The 24,964-nt window shown below is 39.1% G+C and overlaps 1 protein-coding gene across 2 annotated transcripts in view; it reads right to left on the bottom strand.

The window, feature by feature from the left end:
• TXLNB (taxilin beta) overlaps nt 1-24,255 on the bottom strand; it is a 42,376-nt gene extending 18,121 nt beyond the window's left edge. Inside the window, exons 1-5 of one of the 2 annotated variants that reach the window (XM_081094814.1) lie at nt 24,131-24,255; nt 21,171-21,622; nt 11,440-11,531; nt 4,349-4,519; nt 350-544 (exon numbers count right to left, since the gene is read on the bottom strand). In XM_081094814.1, the coding sequence (XP_080950940.1) occupies nt 350-544; nt 4,349-4,519; nt 11,440-11,531; nt 21,171-21,609 (897 nt within the window). In that variant the 5' untranslated portion in view covers nt 21,610-21,622; nt 24,131-24,255. The remainder of the gene's footprint in view (nt 1-349; nt 545-4,348; nt 4,520-11,439; nt 11,532-21,170; nt 21,623-24,130) is intronic. The other variant, XM_081094813.1, reaches the window with a different exon arrangement.
• Between the last annotated feature and the right edge of the window lie 709 nt (nt 24,256-24,964).

The raw sequence follows: 24,964 nt of genomic DNA, 5'->3' as shown, positions 1-24,964 counted from the left end.
CAGATCCTTAATGACATGGCGATTCTTAAGAGGGAGTGTGTGCAGTATTTCATGGCTCTGTAGAGGGCATTTTAAAAAGACTGAGGATAACTGTGCTCACAGCCTATCACTTTCTATTTATTGCCTTTGCTTCACAGTGATTCCAGTTTTGAAGAAATTCCATATGACTTTCAGCCAGGTATTGCGCAATACCATCTGTTTTTATTTGGCTAGTAGAAGAAATCCAATCCTAACTATTAATCAGCTGAGAAGGCTGGTCATAACTTTCTTATTAACCACGTTCCCTACCTTCACAACCCAGGTCAGGATCTGTACCCAGTGCTTCTACGTTGTTTGATGTGGTTCTTACCTCCTCCCTGAGCTCATACTGATCAATGATGCTTTTCAGTTTCTCTGCGAGCTCCGTGTTCTCCTGACACAGCTTCATGTTCCGCTCGCTCTGCTGCTCAATCTGGGCCTGGATGTCTGTCAGGGTACTCTGGAAATGATTCGTGATCTCCTTTCTCTTCTCTTCCTCCTCCCGTGCCCGCTGGAGGGTTTCCTCCTGTGGATGAAAATCTCCCATTATACTGGTTTACATGCACCCTCCGTTATAGGGTTCAAGGTCCATGAAAGGAGATTCATGTGCAGGGGAAGCAGGATGGTTCTTCTCAGTTCTCTAGAGCCATGTTGCTCAGCCCCAAAATAAATGCATGAGCAAAGGTTTCAGTTGTGAATACACGGTCACTGAGAGCAGGTGCAATGAGAGCCCTGACGTTGATAGCTGGTGATGAATAGGCTTGTTTTAAAGATGACGGGTGTCCTGCGGAGTGAATGAATTGCAACAATTTCTAACAAGCATACAGTCACCTGGTTTTGATCTCTTGATTGTGACCTGGGAATAAAAGGCCGCTTGGTTTTATTGATAGATGAGAGAGTTCATATATGTGTGCCTTTGCTTGGTACAGAAAGAACTATAGATCGTATATTCCTCTATACAAATTATGGGGTATGAATCACATACTTGCATGACCCAAGTTTTGTAAATATAAAGTAATCACAATGTATACTTTTCCTTGGTAAGAAAAAGGTTTCATCAGAAAGCTTGAAAAGGAAACTAAGATAGCTAGAGATCAATTACAGCAATCAAAAATGTAAAAGGAAATCTTAAAAAATACATTGGCTATTTTATTTCTGAAGAACAATCATCCCACATGTCATGTAGGGTAATTGAAACATTCAGTCATTCATTGTAAATTTTGAAACTGAAAGCAATATTAATTTTCAAATATACTTTAACTCTAAAATGAAACATCTAATTTCCCATCTTGCACTTTGTTAACATTCACAAATTGGAAATTAACTTTTATGTCATTTCTGTTCTCTTTGCTCCTAAAAATCAAAACTCGCCTTTCATTGCTAACTACTAACAATGTACCCATATTTCCCCCATATCTATATTTAGAATTGTTTGCTTTGTGATTATTCTTCTCATTCTTTTAGAATAAAAGGGTTTAATCTTGCTCCATCATACCAAAGATACACTGCTGACAAGTAATACAGACTTTGTAGGATTCCTTTCAGTTCAGATTGTTAGTATGAAAGCTTGCTTCATTGTTGGCAAGTAAAATTATACTGTATTTAGTTGCCTACTCTGATCACAGTATGTAACAAGATTTTTTTAAAAATGAACCGATAATTTAAACAGAAGTAATTGTGCAAATCTTTATTATGATAGTAGAATAATGTGCTGAAATAAAAATTGATGCTGAAAGTATATGCTCTGGAAATATTTTAGTTTATCATCAGGTGTCCTCTTTCCTTCACAATTTTAACATAGTTTCTAACTTTAACATGATTCCTGATATCAGAATCATAATTTATTCATGGTATAAACATTTGTTGAGTGACAATATCTTAGAGATATTGTAGAAGATAGCTACACTTCCTAACCTGAAGAAATTAACTATCAGAGATCTTATTTCCTTGACTTTTGTACGCTAACCAACAGTTATTCTACATATTTCACTAAAAATGATTATGGCCATTTGTTAAGAAAAATGGAATATACATATGGTAGTGGTTGTTTCCTCATTGCTCCTAATTAGCTTAGAAATCAACAAGCCCCTAGTCATAGCCTTACAGACCATGATCTGAATGACATTTGCATTTATAACAATTCCATCCATGAGTGAAAAAGTCAATGGAAGAAGCACCCCATGCTACTCAGTAAGTACAAGTTTTTCATTGGTAATTGGATACAGAAAGAAGGTATGGGTATTATGAGGGCATTAAACACACATCAAACCATCATAGCACTCATTCCTGGCCACAAAATGGCATCTTGTTTTTTACATTGAATTGTTTTTTAATAAGAGAAAAATAAGTCTAAAATGATCTTATAAATTTTGAATCAATTGATAAAGAAAATGCAATCATTTGAAGGGTGTCTGAGATAAAATTTTCTTTATCAAGTACGTTAATCAAAGTGAAAATTAAGGCAAAGAAGATTGAGGGTCACGATCTGAATAATTAAGGAAATAAACTCTACAAGCATCATTATCCACCTTAGAACTAGTGCTATGCCTGACATGTGATCCATAGGTGTTCAGTATGTGTTTATTTAATGAATCAATGAATTGTTAATTTAGATATAGACATACAGGTAGCTTGAACTAGATGATTCCTAAAGTCCTTTCCACATTAAAATTTTGTGGAATTCTATTATAACAAATCATACTTATTCCTTTACTAAAATAATGTTGCCTAAGACACTTAGCTATTCTTTATAAGGCAGTTCTTTTTCAGTATAATTTTAGGCTCAGATTTATTGCTTTGAATATATGTAGTATTTTGTTGCAATGAGTCCATATTTCAGGCTTTCACTGGTCTTTTTCTAAATTAAGTTGAATTGTGAGGTTTTTGTGAGGGCTTTGACTCACTGAAGAATCAATTTTAATAAGTACCAGTAAGCGCTAAATGTTATGGTGGTGGAAAGAGCTATGCATTCTCTTCCTATATCTTCCCAAGTTTCTATCATAATAATGATACTAAATTTCATTGTCTGTAACTGGAAGCCATTATTGACGGTGTGTGAGTATTCCCACAGGGTCCCCTGCCATTGCCACTTCCATCATTCTGTCTTTGAATGTCACCCAAACAGACCTTGGCACATTGTTCCACTTTTAAATCTCTTTGTTGCTAAATCTTTCCACTACATCTGGTTAATTTCTCTCCTTTCTATAGAGCACTAGTGAAAGTCAGGAGATTTGTGTAAACACAGAGCGCTATTCCTGGAGCACATATCTTGAGTTGTCGATGATGCTCCCCTCTAATCTCAGTTGTGAGTGTCCTGAGAGCAGTGATTGAAGAGATGCCAGAAGCTCATCTCCTACAACTCATGATTTGGGTGTTAGAATTCATCACACTGGCTTCCCATTTCCCAGATATCAAAAAGCAATTTTCGAATACGAGGAGACATTATCCTCTTCTATTTTTTTTCTAACTTCATTGTACAAACTCATCAGTGATCTTAATCTCTCTGATTCTTTAAGTATTTCCTTTTAAACACATCTAATAATAACTCTCTCCCAGGAATATTGGTGTCTAATTAACACTTGTTCGTCAGAAGTTTTAGGATCTTCCGCTGGAAAGGGGATTGTGGACGCATGCAGTATTATCTTGGAGAGCCCTGCATCTTGCTTCATTGAATGGGGCTAGTGTCTGTGTGTAATCAAATTAAGCACACTGCTAGAGGCTTACGCTGTAATTAATGAAACCCATGCAGGCTGAATGAAGTGGTCAGTCTATTATTTTGAGATTGAATAATTAAGTCTGAAGAGTTTCAGTGTTTTCTCAAGTAACTTCTGTTTTCAGATGACTATTGACATTTTGGCTCTCAATTTTGCTTTACCGTGTCAGTTAGCTTTGTGTCAATTCATGTCATGCAGATTTCATTATCACATAAAAATGTTGCATTTTTACAAGTTTGTATTTTAAAGAGTAGAATGAAGTCCTACCTATGACACAAAACTAAACAAGCTCAACATAAGAAGCAGGCGAGGGGAATGGCATGCATTTTACTAAGGGCCTGTTCTGTGTCAGGCACTCTATGGACACCGTACGTATGTGCCCTCATTTAATTTTTCCCCAACCACACAGTGAAGTTCCTACAACCCCCTTTTTGTGGATGAGGAAACAGGCGTGGGGAGGTTAGATAATTTATTGAAGGTCACAGTGAGCGAGTGGCAGGGCTATTATCTGAACCCAAGTCTCTCTGATTCTGAAACTCAAGCTCTTTCCATGAGTAGCAGAGGCCTGTGTCTGTGCAGCAGGAAGAAGGTGTTAGCAGGGCCTTGGTGACACATACCTTCAGTGTCTTGTTGTGTCTCTGCAGCTCCCGACACAGACTCTCCAGTTTGCTCCGAGCGAGGATAGCTCTGCTGTGTTCACTTTGTAACTGGTCCTTTTCCTTTTGGATTTGTGCCTGTTTCTTTTGTAGGAGCTTTAGAGTCTTCTGCTCAGTGCGATGTTCGTCCAGCTAGACAGGGGCGTGGGGATGCAAAAGGAAATGGCAAGACTCTCTTTTGAGTTGATAAAAAAGGGGCAAAAGAGGAGATGCCTAAAGATCACTCTGTGGTTGTTTGGAAATATTTTCTTTGTTATTATCACCGTCCCTCTGGAATCAAATGATCCTCACCCATGTTACCTTTGTAGTACTTGTGGATACTGTTTTCACAGCTTAACATTCACAAGTTTTTCCTTATCATCACTATTATTATTGACCTCTTCTTACTTTTGTCTTCTTTTTCATAGTCTAGAGCCGTGGTCGGCAAACTGCGGCTCGCGAGCCACATGCGGCTCTTTGGCCCCTTGAGTGTGGCTCTTCCTAAGCCTTAGGAGTACCCTAATTAAGTTAATAACAGTGTACCTACCTATATAGTTTAAGTTTAAAAAATTTGGCTCTCAAAAGAAATTTCAGTCGTTGTACTCTTGATATTTGGCTCTGTTGACTAATGAGTTTGCCGACCACTGGTCTAGTGTTTTCTTTCTTGAGTCTCTCAGATGATGCCAGTCAATATTGGAAAGGCATGTTTCAGAATCTGTAAACTGCCAGAAGTCATACTAATTAATGCCTAGCACTGGGGCAGTGGTCAATGGTGTGTCTGCTTGGTTTACCTTTACTTTTCAATACTTTCTCAAAATAAGCTTATAGAAACTATTTTAAAGAGTAGGAAAGAAAAAAAGTAGCCTCCTGGTAAACAGAAGATGAAGTTTGTGGGTTGTGATAAAGGGGGAGAAGAGAAGCATTGACAATTTGCCACCAAAATTTCACAAATAGCCACCACACAACTTAGCATGATGACTAGTGTTTGTAATGTGCCCTGCTCTCTGCCCATTCACATACCCCTCATGCTTATGCTGAATAAGTCATGACAGTTGTTTCTGCTGAGCACAGTGGGGCCTCCCTCCCCGTCTCCAGCAGCCATAACTAAGCATCAGGGACGGTGTGGAAAGTGGAGCCAGTGCACCCTGGACCTTCCATCTCAGGATGCTCAATAAAATGTGGGACCAGTTAAAATTGAATTTCAAATAAATAAGGAATAATTTTTTTTTAGTAAAGATATACCCAAAGTATTGCATGGGACATACTTTTACTAAATAAATTTGTTGTTTGTTTACCTGAAATGAAAAGTTAACTGGCTATTCTGTATTCTTATTTGATAAATTTGGCAACATTTTTTTAATCCTCACCCAAGGATATATTTTTTATTGAGTTTAGAGAGAGAGGACGGGAGAAAGAGAGAGAGAGAATAAAGACCATTGAAGTGAGAATCATTGATTGGTTACCTCATCTATGCTCCCAACTAGGGATGGAACTCGAAACTTAGGTATGTGCCCTGACCGGAATCAAACCCACAACCTTTTGGTGTATGGGATGATGCTCCAACTGACTAAGCCAACTGGCCAGGGCAAATTTAGCAACATTTTTATGGAATTCTAATTGGGTTGGGGCAGTTTGAGTATCAACCTTCAGCAGTGCTCAGAGATTAGCACACTCTAGGAGAGTGGATCTCAGATTGACATTCAGTGTGACCACAAGCAAGTGCAGTCCTTTGTCCAGAGCCACGTCCTCTGCTGGACTCAGTCTGATCACCTGAATCACGCTGGTTAAGCCAGGTATGTACTTGTCGTAATAATGACCTTGCTGCCTAAGGGAGAGGGAAAGCTCTGGGAAGCCCCTCTATGCTTTAGGACTCTAGGTGTTCCTGGTGCCTCACAGAGCCCAAAACCAATGGATACACACACGACATGAGTCCTGATGTGTATCTCAGTTACCCTAACTTGAAGAAGCATTTGTTCTTTCTGAACTAGATGAACCAGACTGTCACACTTTCTTCAGTTCACAAATTGTTTTACCACACTGAAATGATCATGATATATCCTTGCCACATTTAGGTGGGGGTAGTCATACATGATATTTTATCTTCATACTTATGGGAAATACTTAATTATTAGTGAGAATTAACATCAGAAAAAAACTAGGCCCATATTACTATACATATTGATATTCTTCTTGAATTTCAATTGGAAAAATCAGTTGTATTTTATTATATATTTTTCACACTCACCTCCTGTTCATAGGATGTATGAGGTCCTTTCACTTTGCATATGTTTATTAGATAGGGGTGAAACATCTCATACTTATGTTTAGACTGGAAATGATCTATTGTCCTTTCTTGAAATTTATATATTGTTGTCGTTATTGCCTTTATGCTTTAGACTTTACCCTTTGAATATTAAACCATATATCAGCACTCAGCCTTAGCACTATTGATCTTTTGGGCCAGATCATATTTTGTTTTGGGGGCTGTCCTGTGCACTGTTTAGCAGCATTCCTGCCCACTACCCACCAGATGCTGGTAGCACACCCCCAACCCCCAATTGTGACATCCAAAGTACCTCCAGACAGATATTTCCTATTGTCCCATGGTGGGTGAAACGGCCCCCGCTGGGGGGACCTGCCCTATGTGATTAATCTGAGTGTCAGAAGGAGGATACCGTACATGTGTTTCATAAGTTGGAAGAGATCATCTGTGCTTGCTCATCAAACATTTGTGTTGTAGTTTACACAAGATCATACACATCTGAAATTTAGCTAGGTCAGTCTTGCTTTGCTTTAAATAAAAACCCTAAACTCTCTAATAATTTTTTTATTTTAGAGTGTGGCTTATTTTGTATAATTAGTTCAAATTTATGTGAATGCATATGAAGTGACTTGATTAATGAAAACAAACATATTGCCACTGAGTCAACTTCAGTCCGATGCTGGCTTTGTGGTTTAACAATGCACTTAGACACAGTTCTATACACTTGTAACAGGCATATAGTATTTTTATCCTAAAGTTCTCCTGTTCTCTCCTTTGTGTTATTAAATTAAAAAAGTAAAATTGGTGCCAAGAACTAAATCACAATAGTATTAGTGAAGTTGTTGTAACTATGTTAATATTGAGGAAATTTGCAAAAAATACTTCTCCTAGCTCATTTCTTAGTTTAGTCATAAGGTGTTCTTATTTATTAATGAACTTATCGTTATTTATAAATGAATACCATAGTAGATACTATTACAAAACTCCAAATCTGTAAGGATGAGTGAGCTGGAGTGGCACTTTGATTCACAGCTTTGAATTTGATGATTTATTCTATGCTAACACTTATATTTCAGACACTTTCTGTATTAATATTCAAATCAGTGAGCAAGAAAATAGGTTTTAGTCTCCAAGTAAAAGATTAAAATTTCTCATAATTTTTTCTTTCTGAAAATTAAAATTAATGTTTTTTTTGGGATCAATTTTCTCCTATGTTTTCTAGAGTGCTCTTTGAGGTTTTAATGTTTATTAGACATGATACAAGTGTCAAGGTATAGTAAGTAAGGCTTGAATTGAGGAGGATCTCTGGAAGAATAACCTCTGTGGGGATGACTGCTTGGCTAGATGGTGAGCAGATGCTGGGAGTTCCCTGAGACCAAGGTGAGCAGCCCTGGCTTATGAAGGAAATATTGGGCAGAGTGGAGAAGCTGTGGGGCTGCAGTACCATGAATGGCTTTCTGTGTGAGTCTGGAATGCCACACAGTCCAGTCAAGTATGGAGCATGGCGCTAGAAACTAAACATGCTGTTGGCATGAATAGCTACATTGAAGGGGCAAAGGAAAAATGATGTGGAAAATATTGAAAAGAGCAGGATGGACAGATGAGAATGGAAGCCATATTTTTTGGAAAAACATTTTGACACAACTTATTTTGTGGTATTGAAATTGTTCATAGATGGTTAACAGCCAATGTTAAATAAGTTGCAATAAAATTGATACACTGATAGTTACTTTATAAATTTATACCATTCTTATGGAAAGCAATATGGTCATAAACACAAAAAAACAAAAGGCATTCATACTGTTTGATTTAGTGATCCCAATTCTGGAACTTTTTCCTAATATGAAAAAGAGAGAGCAGGAACAAATCGAATGTGTGATAATGTTCATTGCAGCAAACACTGGAAGGAATCTTAAGTGTCCCAAAATGAAAGAACCAGTAGATATGTCCACTTTGTGGAAATAACAATGCTGCCGAAACCTGTTTGGCTCAGTGGATAGAGCTTCAGCCTGCGGACTGAAAGGTCCCAGGTTCGATTCCGGTCAAGGGCATATGCGTACCTGGGTTGTGGGCACATCCCCAGTGGGAGATGTGCAGGAGGCAGCTGATCGATGTTTCTCTCTCATCGATGTTTCTAACTCTCTATCTCTCTCCCTTCCTCTCTGTAAAAACTCAATAAAATATATATAAAAAAATTTTAAAAAAAGAAAATAACAATGCTTTTACAAAATATAATTATGAAGACTATCCTATATAATAAAAGGGTATTATGCAAATAGACTGAACAGCCAAACAACCAAACAACCAATCAAAGCGTAATATACTAATGATATGCTAACGCTGCTCAACTGCTCGCTATGATATGCACTGACCAGCAGGGGGCAGATGTTCCAACTAGTAGGTTAGCTTGCTGCTGGGGTGCAGCCAATCGGGACTGAGTGAGATGGGCCGGACACACCCTGGAGCCCTCCTGGTGTCCCTCCCTGGCCCAATCACTGTGGGATCCCTCAACCTGGCCTGCACCCTCTCACAATCCAGGACCTCTTAGGGGATGTTGGAGAGCCGGTTTCAGCCTGATCCCACAGGCCACTCCCCTTGGGAGAGCACCAGATGCAGGGCTCATGGCTGGGGAGCGCTGCTGCAGCAGCAGAAGCCTCTCCTGATCGGGACTGATTGGGCGCAAGCCTGCGGCAGGCACAATGGGGCTGGGATGAGTGGGAGCAGCAGATAAGAGCTGCAGGCAGTGTTGGACTGCGGGTTTCAGCCGATCCCTGCAGCCACCTAGAGGGGCCCCACCTGTGCACGAATTCGTGCACTGGGCTTCTAGTAAACTGTATGGGAAAATATATGCCATATGAGCCAAAATACCAGATTCCAAAGAGAGAGAAACACAGATTTGTTATTTTGCTTAATTATACATTTGCTGATTACTTCTTGTATGTGCCCTGACTGGGGGGTGAATCTGAAACCTTGATGTATCAGCATGATGCTCTAACCAACTGAGTTACAAGGCCAGGGAAATTGTATTTTTCTTGCCCTTATGTTTTTTTAAATAATGTTTTCTTTTCTTTAACATATTATTGTAAGAATACAGCATATAATACATATAACATACAAAAATGTGTGCTAATTGACTTTTATCAGTAAGGCTCTGGTCAACAGTAGGCTATTATTAGTTAAGTTTTTGGGGAGTCTAAAGTTATACTCAGATATTTTATTATGCAGGGGGTTGGTGCCCTAACCCTCATGTTGTTCTAGAGTCAACTGTGTATGTACCTCGTGATGGTAATTATAATAAAAGGTACCTCTGCATATATAGCAAAACTGGAAAGGAAGATGTATAAATCAAAGTTTGTGTTTTTTTAATATGGGATTAGAGATATTTTTACTTGAATTGTGTATTCAGAATTTTTCTTATATCTTAATGATATGGGTTGTATAGTGAGAAATAATTAAAAAGCATTGTTGGCAGAGTTAGGAATAAGCTAGTCTCTCAGGATTTCAGAAGTTGTGTGAGTCTACTGCATAGACAATTTAGCATAACAGGATGCACAGATAAATGAAAGAAAGGACAGAGCAAACTAGGATTACAGGACTAAAATTAGAGTGAAAAAGAAAGAAAACAGGTCCCTCAAATTCTACTCCATCAGGTACCTAAGGGGTTTGTGGGCCTGAAGCTCATTCAGTTCTGGAGTTCCTCTTTTTAAAACCAAAACCCAAAAATACATAATTAAGAAAAGAGGAGTATGTCCAGGGCCTCAGAGGGGCCCGTGTAAGCGAGAGGCCCTGACTCATAGCTGTTTGGCTGCCCAGTGAATCTGCCCTTGGGGGCAGGGCAACCCGCTGCCTGGAGGAGTTGTTCTGCTGTGTGAGTGGACATAAGTTTCATTCTGTCACCACTTCCCTAACAGAAATAAGTAAGTTAATATTTTTTAAAGAAAACAAGCAGAAATGAGAGAGAAGCACATTGCCTTGCTTCACTTGAGAGGGTGCCACCTCTCAGCTGTGGGCTTCGCACACCCCAGTGTAGTACACAGGCTGCTGATGTCACTCCTTCAGCAAGTTTGGGCAGGGTTCATTGAAACCAGACAGGCTGGCTTCACTGAATGCTTCTCCTTTTCCGCCCTGCCCATTGCAGGAGTACTGGTGAGGATACAAGACACATCATGGCTTCTCTGAGGTCTGAGGTCTGCCCTTCCTCCAGTAGCCCTGACTTTTTGCGAGGGAGACTGACTGGGGAGGACCAGGAACTGGGCACAATGTAGTTTACATCAAACACTATGCCATGTGAGGGAAGGGGAGGAGAATGTAGATCAAAGAGAATAAATGAATGAATAACTAATTAGCTAACTGACTACCTAACTAAAAGTCATCAAGACTAAATGAGAATGTGTTACAAACTGAGGGGGTGGGATTAACTCAACCCTCTTCCTGAGGGAACCCCCTCCAAAAACCTGAGCACAGAATGGAATGAAAGTTTGCCTTTGTTTTATTGCAAAGCTAAAAAGAACTTTAAAATATCCAGAATTTTCAATTATCTATAATTTTCTGTTCCATCCCCCAAATCACACATGTACTCAAAGGTGGAGTAGACTCCAGCACTATCTTCTTTCTCCACTCAGCTATTATTCCTCGGATTTTTTGTTTCTTTTTCCTATAAAATTTTTTGCTTTTATAAATTCCATCTTTGGCTTATCTGAGCTAACCAGTCATGGTTGTAATGATGTACCTAAAAAATGAACAGCCTCCTTTTCTCAGCTCTAACTGAGCCTGAATCTTTCTGATAAAAAGCGTTAATCAAAGATCTTACCAATTCAGCATACTTCTTGAATAAAAAATCAAGCTTTTCTTCAGGTGTTTGCAACTTGTTCAGATTTTGCATTAGCAGGTTGGCTTCTTTGCCTTAAGAGAAAACAAGAACGGTGAAGATGTTTTTAAAAGTAAGTGTTAAGCTTGAAGTCAAATGATATGGGCTAGAATCTCAGATTGTCCATTTGCTAGTTACTATCCAACCCTCACCAAGCTACTTAACCTGACCTTCAGATATCATTTTCTTCTCCTATAAGAAAGGTAGGCATCTTGGATGACACCTACCTTACAGAGTGAAGATTAGTTGAGAAGTTGGTGAAAGTATGTGCTACAACATCAGGCTCATGGTAAAGTCTCAATATAACAGTAGTGCCCAAGAATCCATTCTTGTTAATCTCCACCCCCCATATTCTAAATGTTCAAAAGAATTTTAAATATTTTAAAAATATTCAAAAGAATAAAATAAACTGACTTTATGAAAGAATAATCAATTTCCCCACATTAATTAATTTTTAAAAAGGAAAAAACAAAACGGTCCATCAAAATTTCTGACTGCTATGAAATAGCCATCATTGATACATAAAGTTGCTATAATTCCAGCCCAAACCAGAGAAACTTGACAGTTTTGTCTATCTTTTTTATTTGTATTTTATTTTTTTGGTGTTGCTGTTCTTTTAGTACCTTTTTCCTCTCTTTTGGGGGAATCAGATTCTCTTGTTTCCGTGCATGATCCCTTCCATGAGTTTTGGGTGGGAATAACTCTGATCATATTTCCCATCAAGCAGAGAGTAAAATCAATAGATAAAGAAAACGGACCCATGACATGCAAGGTCTTGTCCAGGCCTTTGTGTGTCTCTTTGGTTACAGGTTAAGCCTTCCTGGGCCTTCCCTTCTCCCTCCCAGGACTTAATCTCTGTTGACAGTCTCATTTTCTGTTCCCAGTATGAGTCTGTGTTACACTAAAATCTCATCTGTTCATGATTATTTGATGGTAAGCCTCAGATTCTTTCCACCTCCGCTCCATTGTTCTTCCTTTTGTCTTCAGCTCAAACTGTCCAGTTTGCCTTCCTGTGGTGCCCAGAAATCCTGTCTGTAAGTAGCCATTGGGAGGAGAGAGACCCAGAGGCCTACCTGTACCACTGAGTATGTATTTTCAAAAGTCCAATCAGGTGGAACAGAGTGACAACCACCTGTCTAATCAGAATGCGGAGGTCAAGCCCCACAGTGGAGCCCATGTCTCTCAATATAAATATGCTTAAGAATATCAGCAACTAGAGGCCTGATGCATGAAATTTGTGCAAGGGCCTCTGCCTTGGCCCCCACCTGCTGCGGCTTTGTCCAGAAGGAAGGATGTCCAGAAAGACGTCCGGTATAATTAGCATATTACGTTTTTATTATTATAGATTTAGACAACCTTCCCCTCATGTTGGAATTTCCTGTTTGCTGGGATTTTTTGCTTTCATCCCGGATAGGGAGAGAAAACATGAAATTAGGGTACAGGACATGGAATATAGTTGTCCTAAAAAAAATTATGTATCATTTATCTAAAATTAAAATTTCCTGGCCATCCTTTGTTTTTATTTGCTAAATCTGTTAACTCAAATGGCTTCAAAGAACTTTAGGTCTAGAAAGAACTTCAAAGAGCACATCGACAACTGGTTAATTTTACAGATAAGAATCTAAGGCCCAGGGAGTCCAAAGTTACATGATTAGTACTGGCAGAGCCAAGGCCTGAATCCAAAGTTTGTCTACTTGCTCTAAATCACTTCACTCCCTTGTGGAATTTTGATGCCAGGGAAGCCAAGAGAAATAAAAGGAAACTATTTTTGAAAAAAAAAAAAAAAAATGACCTCATTCCTAACAGCTGGTTTCGTCTATGGTTTCGTCTGTCTTTGCCCAGTGCGTCAGTTCAGATTAGAGACATGGCCTAAGACAGGGGAGAAGGTGGGTGTGAGAGGTGCCCCATCAGCTCTCCAATCATGGCCTGGAATAACATGCTGCCTTTAAACTGATCATCACTGCTGTCTCTCCCCCTGCCCCCCCAGCACCCCCTGCCCCCCCAGCATCCCCCATGGGTTTTGAGTTATTTCTCTAGCAGCAGGGATGAGTGTGCATGGTACAGGTCAGGCCATCCCTTCACTCTTGTCTTCAGTTTGGGGAAGGTGCCCACATGAAGACTGCTGTCCTGAGTTAGTGTCATCTGTGAAAGGCAAGACACTGCACTGTTGATCACATCAGGCCCAGGATCCAGCACAGTGCTTGCTCTGTGACAAGTGCTCAGCAAATGTAGGTAATAATGGAACAAAACAAAGCCAGCCAGTGCACGCTAGCATCAAATGAATAACCGACTAGAGCAGCGGTTCTCAACCTGTGGGTCACGACCCCTTTGGGGGTCGAACGACCTTTTCACAGAGGTTGCCTAAGACCATCGGAAAACACATACATAATTACATATTTTTTTTGTGATTAATCACTATGCTTTAATTATGTTCAATTTGTAACAATGAAATTGGGGGTCACCACAACATGGGGAACTGCATTAAAGGGTCGCGGCATTAGGAAGGTTGAGTACCACTGGACTAGAGGAAAGATAGGTCTTACTGTCACTGGTGACATTTAGTGTATGCTAGGATAACTCAGTGTGAGTACGGACACGTAAAACCATTACATGTCTCTTTTGGGGGGCGATAGAAACACCTGAGTGAGTCCAATGGCTCTCTTTTTCCCCCGCATTAAGTATCTCCTTTTTGTTTTCTTTAACTGTGAGAAGGGTTGCTTTCTCTTTTTTTGATCATCACACTCACTGAGGTCTCTTCCCATATGCTGTTATTTTGTATAGAAGAATGACATTCAGAAACATCATCTACTCTTCTAAAGTGATTTCTCCCTTCAACAACAACAACAAAAATCCAAGAAATCAGAATCAGGCATGTGCAGAATTCATAAATTAGCAACACCAGAGAACTTATTTTTTAAGCTTTCATTGATTTTGCTGGACTGAAGTGGTGTATGGGATTATCATAGAGGAAGGGAATACACAAAGAGATTTGCTCATCTTTTAAGAAAGGCTGTAATTATAATTCCATAGAAATGGGGTCATTTGGTGGCAGTGTTGGTAACAAGAGGAAAAATTATTTTATTCAGGATCATTTATTGGGAAGGGATGATCTGTCTTCTCAATGTGTCATTCGAAAGCAACGTGATTGTGAAATTAGTCATAAAGAAAGCAAGGGACTGCCCTGAAGTCCTCATTAAAGCTGGGTAAGGTTTATGGTGGCAAATGGCCATTACCCTACAGAATGCTCAGTTTGGTTGTAAGTCTACACGAAAGAAGAACCACCTGTGCAGCAAGAACAGCCAGGTCACATGGCTCTGGCCATTGATGCTATTGTAGACTGCAGGAGTATTGGAATATAAAGGAATTATTTCTACATCAAAGAAACTAAAAGCCTTAAATTAAGACAATTGAAGTTAGCTATAGAAATGCAGACTGAGACTTTTCTCAAACTTTTAGCAGAATGATAACTATTTATGAAAATTTTGGTGACAAATTATATAGATTTAATGAGTGTTCAAAACTGCTTTTTCTCTTGTAAAATTATCTTTTAGAACTAAAATTTGGTCTTGAATACACATGTGCGCCTATCTTCTCTCTGATTTCCAAAAGTGGTGGAGGAAGCTTAAAGCAAGAAAAAACTGTGAATGTTCTTTTCAAATGTTAGACCCAGAATATTTCATTGTTAACTTTGTTTTCCCTCTAACATAATTTAAAGATAATGAGTGTAATACAAATAATTCTTGAACACCTATAGATATCTTTTAAGGGAAATATGTATGTATCAATGTATGTAGACAGGAAGGACAGTATACTTAAATTCACATTGGACGCAGTTTGGGGGACCTGGGTTCTAGAACTGACTGCATAGTTCACCAACTAGTTGAGTGACCTTTTTACAGACTCTTGAACTTTCTGTGCTCCATTTTCCTGTCTATAAAATTAATAAGTTGACTAAATAGATTCTGAGTTCAGCCTCTAAAATTTGATGACTGCATGACTGAAGTAGCTTTAACTATTTTTAGCTTGATACAGAAAACAACAACAAATAACATTGTCTGGTTGACATATTTGTTTACCTCAAGTGTTCTGGTCCACTTTTCAAATTTATAAAGGTTCTCTTACCCCCTCATTGTCACCTCATATAGTCATGGTTTTTGTTTGCTTTGCTTGTTTTTACTAATTACATCAGTTTTGAAAATACTATCTTCCCTGTGTTCTCTAGTCACATTGTTTTCCATTCAGCTGACGTTTTATTTCTCTTGTATTTTAGTGACCTTATTCTATGTAATTGGAATTTTGGCTTCTCACTCATTTGGAGAGTGGTTTTGGACTTCTTATTAGTTCTGTTAATGTGTTTAAACCACTAGCAATTCCTTGGCTATAACTATAAAGAAAAACTGCTTAAAAAGAAAAAAATCTCTAAATCTAATAATGAGGAAATTATTCTAGGAAAAATAAAATAAAGCAAACATTATAATAAAAAAGAAACATATTAGAAAGAACAGTAAGAAATGAATACATCCTTTCTCAACTCGGTTCACGTTTAGAAGAGAGTACTGGTTATTTTGCTTGAGAGACATTTTTCTCTCTTCTTCCACCTGCTTCTCCAGACCCTCCTCTGCTTTCAGGGTCTGGCCTAAGTTTTAGCTTCCCTGTGAATCTACTGTGAACCTTTCAGTCTCTGCTGGTTCTTCTTCCCCATGAATTCATCTGGTCTCCAACTATCTCTTCCAGAAAATTTAGAATTTGTTTCAAAGCAGCAGTTTGTTTCCCTCTCACAGTGAAACTAGAAATCAAGCTAACATGGATGAAACAGACCATCAGGGAAAGTGGCTGTTCTAAGGCAAAGTAAGTAAATGGCTGAAGACACTTCAGAAAAGCAATGTTTTAGTCAAGGTGCCCTTCCGAAAGTAGAACTGAAACTCACCTGTAACTAAAAGATGAAGCACATTAAGTGAGCTCAGTGAATGCTCCTCAACCAATATACGGATTTTTTATTTTTATGTATATTTGGTTCTGCAATATTAATAACTTCAGAGCTTCCCCTGCTTTCATTATGAGTAATCTCACAATCACATCAATTAGTTGAGTAAACTCCCTCCTCTCTCCTCCCCTCTAATCTTTAAAACTATCTAGGCTTCAATTTCCCTGTCTATAAAATCAGTGGGTTGACTAGATGGAGTCTGAACTCAGAATGGACCTGCAGATCAGCTGTTTTTCTCTTGGACTTATGCTTCAAACTGATTTCCTATACAATTAGTTATCAACCGAAATACCAGAAGGTATATTATATTTCATCATTGTTTTGTGCTTGTTACTATGTGGCGCTTGTGCAGCCCACGTAATGTTAACAGAGACATGATTAATAAGACACTCGTGAGCCTGGAGGATGGTGTGAGGGAAGCAAGGGCGATACTTTAAATGCTAACAGGATATGTCATGGTGCTATCTAATGTGGAATCTGTTTTCTTTCAGTTCAGATGCCAAGGAAAGCATGACTCTAAACACTAAGGAGGTTTTAAAACATTCCCCCAACTGCTTCAGTGTATAGCGTGTTGACTGTGGGAGGATATGCAACCTCTAAAGGACAAATAAGTCCTGAGTGCTTGGGTTGTAGAGACATGTACAAATGTTCCACGAAAGAAGGGTATTGTGGTCCAGTACGTTTAGGAGATGTTGTAAACCATGCCCATCACTGTTGGAGATTTTCTTGTTGTATGCTATATCAAAGGCCAGAGAATCCTGGCAGTTAGGGAAATTTTAACTTGGTCTGAAATTTCCAATAACCCAAAGTTGGGAGGTTTTGGGTTAGAGAGTCAGAACATTTCATAACCTTAAAAATACCAATAAAGCAAATATTACTTGATAAACATGTAATAATTAAAAACTCATATTTGACCAAGTACATAAATGAAGTCGAAGCATGTATCTTCAGGTATGGGTAGAATGATTTAATAAAATCCTCCAAAGAGCTAGATAGATTTTCAAAGAGGACCACAGCTGGCGCTTTATATTTTCCCCGAAAGGTGGAGGAAGCACTTTCAGTGCCGGGAGCCGGTCCATCCTTGCTGTTTCAAGGGACCTGGCATATATGGCATACTGTTCTTAATATGTTTGCTCACCTTCTTGGCACTATGTGTTTTAACCAAGGTCTCTGAGAAAGGTTGTTTCCCTAGGTAGGGATTTTCCCCTGAAGTTAGGGAGGGAATAAAGCCTCTTAACTAAGTGCCAGGTGGGTAATTAATCACTTTAACTATGAACAATCATGCTTAAGCTACATAATCTTTACTCCCTGGAATGGAGATAAGAAACGTCCTAACCTTTGGAATAGAGATTGATAGGATTGGAATCAACTGGTATAAATACAGATGTAACAAGACAGCAAGACACAGAACTTAGAAGACAGAACCAAGAGAGAGAGAACCTAGGCACAGAACCTACACAGAACGTTCTCTAGAGACAGAAGAACTTCGCTGGAGAGAACATGGCAAAAGATCCTGGACAGAAACTGGCCTCAGAACCTAGAGACAGAACCTAGCGAGAGAACATGGCAAAAGATCCTGGACTGAACCTGACTACAGAAATTGGCAAGAGAACCTGACTAGAACCTGGTGACTGAACCTGGCTGGAGAACCTGGACAGAACCTGGCTGGAGAACCTGGAGAACCTAGCAAGAGAACATGGACACAGAACCTGGCTGGAGATCCTAAGCAGAACCTCTCTGGAGATCCAGACCAGAACTTGGCTGGAGATCCTGGCTGGAGATCCTGGCTAGGCTGCTGATCAACTGAACACTGTCTCCGTGTCCTTCCTTCTTCGCCGACTCCGTCTACACCTTTGGGAACCACTGGACCTGCTGGGGTTGGACCCCGGCATTTCAGAAACATCAGAACCATTGCTTCCACAAGCCATTTATGTCAAAATTACCCAGGGTACCTTAGACCTACCAATTCTGAATCTATGTGCTAAGGAGCGGCATTTTTGACAAATTCCGTATTTGATTCTAATGCACAGTTAAGTTGAAAAACTATTGATCTAGATCAGTGCTCGGCAAACTGTGGCTCGTGAGCCACATGCGGCTCTTTGGCCCCTTGAGTGTGGCTCTTCCATAAAATACCACGTGTGGGTGCGCAGGTGGCTCATGCGCAGAAGTCGGTTTTCGGCCTGGGCGAGGGTATTTTTGAAGAAGTACTGTTGATATTTGGCTCTGTTGACTAATGAGTTTGCCGACCACTGATCTAGATGATATGCAGTGCCATTTAATTGATAAACGGCCAAGAAGCATATTAAAATCACTTGCTGGCAACTGAAATAATATTTAAAATAGTGGTTGCTGCATATTTAGATTAGCCTAAAATGTTGTTTTAACTCATATTGTAGTTGAAATAGTACAATGATTGGGAGAATATTCTGATGGTGTTCAGAGGAATGGCATGGAAGGGTCAGACGCAGTAATTAGAGTGGACCCCCCTGGGCACTCTGATTCACAAACGTTGGTTCTGATCGAACACATTCAATTGAAATTTGGTAACTTGTGCATAGTGGCAGAATGAGAGTTGTGGAATTTTTTTCTCCTAATTTTTAAATTATTTGGTAATTAGAAGGTTAAAACAGATTTTGAAATAATTCATGAACAGAATAGAAACCAAAATTGGCCATCTTTAACATTACTCCTACTGTCTTCTTATCATCCCCTCAGTACAACACATACAAATTCCTATGTAGAGGAAGTTTTAGAGTTAGAAAGCAAAATAACTTTTCTGGTTAGAAACACTTGAAATCATTCACCTCTGCATGTGATTTTTCTATTGTCTTATGGGAAGTGTAACAATGAGTAATGCAAAGAGACTTTCTTTTGAGATGTCCTGGATAGAGAAGGAAAAAATAGCTCTGTAACACACAGCAATTTCATTCTCCTTCCCCAAGTTCTCAAACACTAGAGAATTTGCACATTGGCACATTGTCTGGGTTAGCCTTTTGCTGGATGGGTCAAGTATGCTTTTCGAATGTGTCTTTTAGCCCTTTTTGAAAGCATTGCCAGCAATGGGCTTTAAGCATCACAGTGATGTCCTGTGCCAGCATAGGCATACTTTTGGGTTTACAGACAATCTATTACTGGAATCTGAATCCAGTTCTAGCTCCAACAGCTCACAACCTTTCACTCTGCCACATTGTCTTTCAGAAATGAGTAGGATGTGATCACTGCCCTTGATAGATTCTCCATCCAGCTTGGGAGGAAGCTATATAAATAAATGATTGCTGCAGAACATTTAATAATGAACTAAGGAACATGATGCTAACTCGACCTGGGCCTGTCAGGAAATGTATCACATAGGAGGTGGTATTTATAGTGAGTGTTTCAGTAAAATTCACCAAGGAGGACAAGCAGAGGAGCATTCATATGCAAAGTAACATGCTTTCATTCCTAGTTAAAGCATTAATTCTCTCACCCTTCTTTCACAACCATTTTTGATGTTACCAATCCCTCATGGCTCTCCTAACAATTTCCCCGCACCTGTTCTAGCACTTACCCTATGTAATATAATTAGTTTACATGTTTTTTCCTCTCTTCATACCTAGAGCTCCTTGACTAAAAGGCTATGACAATTTAATTATCTTTGTGCACTTAGCACAGTATCTCATAAAGTGGAGACATTAATAAGTATTTGCTGAACCAATGAAATAATGAGAGTAAAAATATTTTCTGCAGTTGTTGACATTCTGAAATTGACACATTTCTGAAGAGCTTTGTTAAATAAAAAATATCTTACATAGTAATGGTACGTATTACTAAGTGATCTGACAATCATTTTATATGTACAAATCAATCCCAACATTTATATTTTGTTTAAATCCAAATTCCACTTGCTTTGATTTAAACAGCTTCCGTTTATTCATCCATTCATCCTTACAACAAATATTTATTGACCACCTACCATGTGCTATCCATTGTCCTGGACACTAGGCCTCTGATGATGTTCGAATATGTACAGTCCCTGTCCTGCCCTTGAAAAAGGAGCTAGTGGGGAAGATACCCATTAACCAAAGAATCACAAAATAAATGTGCATGCTTAAATGCTGATATATGCTAGGAAGGAAAGATACATAGTAAGAAAAAAGTAAGACTTCATCTATAGTTCAGCTAAGAAAATGCTGTTTGAGTTGTAAGCCAAATGATGAGGTAAGTGTCCTAATGACTGAACTGGGGAATGGGGACCAATTTCTAGGTAGAGAATATAGGATTTAATCAGGCCCAGTGGCAGGTTTAAAAAACTGCAAGGGAAGATCAGAATGACTAGTTATTAGGCGGCTGTAGAAGTGGTGATGATAGGGGCAGAGTGTTCAGGAAGGGGATGTTGTGGGAGAGAGTGATGTGAGATAAAGCTGGGAAAAAATGGTTTGGGTTAGACCATAAGGGCTGAAAGACTATGTTAAGAATTTTGCTCTTTGTTCTCAGAGTTAAACCATTAAGGACAGAGGGGAGGTGGCTAACATGTTGAAAGTTCACTTTAGCTCACTTGAGGGAAAGCAGCTGGAAGCCAGTACAGCAAGAGAAGTGTAGGGAAACCGTGTAGTAATTCAAATACGAGATGTACCTTTTAGTAAAGGTTGGAGGAAATGCCCTTTTGGAAATAATTCAAAGAAAAAGCATAATATAGAACGTAACTACTTGCCTAATCCTTTTAGGATTTTCTTTTCCAATTTTTGCTCTTTATTGCTGGCAGGCTCTTTGGCTGCAGGTGGCTCTCCAGAAGCCACGGGGTCTCTCTCGGCCTCTTCAGTGGCTTCCTCACAGTCCCTGTCCCCGCTGTCAGCTGGTTCTGAGTTCTCAGGCTGCTCCTTGGCCTTGGGAGAGCTCTCTTTCCCTGCTGTGCAGGCAGCAGACCCATACGTGTTAATGATGTCTTCCAGCTGTCTATTCAACTCTTCAGTGATGTCATGAGCCCCTGTTTCCGGCTTCACGTCTGCCTCCTTCAATGGTGCTTGGAGTGGGGTTGAGGAATCCTGATCGCCTGGCTTCCCCAGGCCATTTTGACTGGGTAATGGCGAACTGCCCCCTGGAGGTGTTGACTGGGGTTCTCCCGGGAGCTGTACAGAGTGATTGGCCTCCATACGGGAGTGGTACCTAGTGGCAAGCACAGTCAGGTTTCATGTAGCGAATCCAGTTGCATGTAAATGATAAGGACATCCCCAAATGAGCACCTACTAATTACAGTTTCTAACATAGAATGAATGTACTTTCACAAAACCATAAATATTAGGAACAGTGGGAAGCTATTTTTCCCAAGTGAGTCATACTGTTAGCATAGCTTTGGTTTTGGTCTTTAAAGTCCAGTAGCATCTCCGATTATTGGCATTGACAGAGTAACTCAAGATGTTGTTTTTCATGGCCATATTTGTTATTTTGCTTAGAATAGTCAATATATCTTATCATTCTCTTAAATAATTCTATGTAGATTTACAATTATTAGGCATACTTGGATGTATATATTTAAAATAATTACATTTTAAATGGTGTTACTTTTTCAAAGTGAAAATATTTAATACAAGAGACACTGAACTTACTAAAATCCTTCATAATAATAATAATAATGTTTCTTAACTCTATTTTAATGTATAAATGAAGATTTGTTTGATATGAGTACATTAAGATAAATCATTATACTGGATACAAAACATACTTTCTTGCTTTTCTGGTATTTTCCTTTGCCCAGATGAGCAACATATAATTACCAATGATGAAAACACTTTTTTGGGGGTTAAAACTAGTATCATTTTGGGAATAAGACAGGAAATGAGAAAAGGTATAAATTAACAAACAAACTGGTATGGAAACATGGTGATGCTCATAATAATAATTCTTTGAATTCCTATAATATTTTGTTCTAATATAAAAATTGACTATCTTATAGAAAAAAAGAAGAGAGTGCAACATTCTCAGTCAAGAAGCATTAGGGTAACTTAATTTTTAAGAAATAACAATGTTTAATGAACAGGGAGGGAATGAACTAGAGAAATAATCGAGATATAATTTGGGTTCTTTGGAAATAGGGGGCAAGGAATGAGCTGAGTCCAGGATTTCAGGGTTTCTGGCTATTACCAATCTGGGCTTGCAATAGATTTAGCTTAAGCCTTTAAGTTATGGTGCATTTTATTTACAAATGATAGTTAATGGTGATGGAGCTAATTAGCAGGATAAAAATATGACAGGATCCCCAGAATGCACAGGTTTTGCTGTGGTGGTGGCATGAAAGCAAAAACAGAAACATACTGCTCTACGCATTGCGTGGCTTCCTGCTCCCCTTCTCAGGGCAGTACATGTCAAATGCTCAAACACCAACAAGAACGGAAAATTCAACGTACAGATATCCCCTCCCACTTGTGGCCCTCACCAAGTACTCGTTAACTTGGAAGGAAGTACTTTTTTCTCACCCATTTTATTCTATTTTTTCTTTTTTATTGAATTTATTGGGGTGACATTGGTCAATAAAATTATATAGATTTCAGGTCTATAATTCTATAACACATCATCTATCATATTATGTGTTCACCATCCCAAGTTAAGTCCCCTTTCATCTCCATTTATCCTCTTCTACCTCCTTCACCCCTTTCTCTCTGGTAATTGCCATACTATTGTCTGTCTATGAGGGTGGTTTTTTGTTGTTGTTGTTGCTTTTTGCTTATCTTATCACCCGAAATCCCCACTCACCCATTCTAATCCACCAACTTTATCATCTAATGATACAGTAAACAGTTTCATTCTCTTCATCACTGAAATTTCTTTATCCCAACCCCTACTTGTTGGGCCCACTCATCTATATATAACTCGGCCTCCCCTGAACTTGGAGAAAGACGGGTAGCACCTGCTGTCCAGCCAGAGCTATTTTAAGCTCTTCTAAAAGGACCCATGGCATTTAGTGCTTTATCCTCGACAATCAAGGGAAGAGAGTACTTTTAATACAAATTGAAAACAGTAAACATCTACTGGCTTAATTCCATATGCAGATTTTAAAGTGTTAGGAAGGCTTTTTAGGAGGTAATAAAGTCTAGAGTAAACCAAATTTCAAAGCAATGAACTTAAAACTGACACTCTCTATGAGTTTTAGTGTGGTTAGTATACATGCAAGTGTTTTGTTTGGACTAGTTTTATTCTTCATTCACCAGAGGCCAGCCATCATCATTGATGTTTTTATGTTAATCCCATGAGTACTTTTTAAACACATGTACCATATTTACTTTAAAACGGAATAACTTAGTCATTGTAAACCACAGAACAACTCAATTCCTAAAAGTAGCCTAGCCTCAAGATAATTCTACAAGAGGAAAAACAAGGTCAAAGAACTGTTACTTTTAAATCGTCTCTTTCTAGATTAATTTTACAGCAGAACATTTGTAAATTTTAGCTTTTATAAACTTTCCTGCCTGCCTTTTTTCTCCTCTGGGAGAGAATTTTTCACTTGTACTAGCAGTCCCAGCAGATCATTACACATCCTTTCCTGAGCAACACATTTTAATTGTAAATAAAACAATGGAAAGTTCTTAAACAGTTCACTGGCAATCTGCAAGTTTCAAACACCACGAGCCACACCCCACGTCTTCTCACACTGCCTGGTCGGGGGAGTGTTTGTCATACTTACCAAAAGGCAAGGAGCTAAGCAGAAAGAGGAAAGGAGAGGCAAAGAGGCAGCAAAAAGCTAGTCAGAACAGCAGTGACAGCAGGAGACAGGCAGGCAGCTGGGTTCTTGCAAGGGAGAGAGAAACCAAACACACACACAAACACACACACACACACACACACACACACACACGAGTCAGCAGGAGAGCAGGGAGGGGGAGGGGAAAGGAACACCGTATGACATAGCAAGAGAGAAAAACCTCTAAGCTTTGGTAGCTGTCTCTTGGGCAGATGTCTTAGAAAGGAGACACAGCTGGTAGATCTTATCAGATTCTATGTTTTATCCTTTAAACAATTTAAACTCTCAGCATACAACCCTTTTGCTAGCACACTTTTTTCACCATTTTTCTTCTGGGCAGAGATCAGTTTTTCTTATTTCTTGGTTTATTTCCAGTGTGGTCTATGAATCATCTCCTTTTTTTCTCTTCTTATGCTAGTCTAACTAGGATCAGGTTTCTTATAAGAATCATGGAAAAAGAGAGACAATGCATAACCAAAAGGAGGTGGTACAACGACTTTAATTCTGATGTCATTGTTTGGTTTGTTTGAAAAACATGAAATAAAAATTTAGAGGGTTATCTTGGCAGTGGGTTTAGGTCGTCTTCACGTGCACGGAATCCGTGTGACCGCAGGCCCCACGCCTTACTTGGGTAACTGCTTCACGTCTCAGGTAAGCCCCTGGGGAAGCAGGTGCTCTTCCTTCCTTAGTTGGAGGCTTCCCCACCTTCCGAAGCAGCCTTGCCAAGTCCGTTCCACCCTTTCCACACCCTCAACCGGCTCCTTAATTCATTT

Source organism: Myotis nattereri (genome assembly GCF_964212035.1).
Source record: "Myotis nattereri genome assembly, chromosome: 6".
Lineage (NCBI taxonomy): Eukaryota > Metazoa > Chordata > Mammalia > Chiroptera > Vespertilionidae > Myotis > Myotis nattereri.
This window is presented reverse-complemented; position numbering and strand designations above follow the sequence as displayed.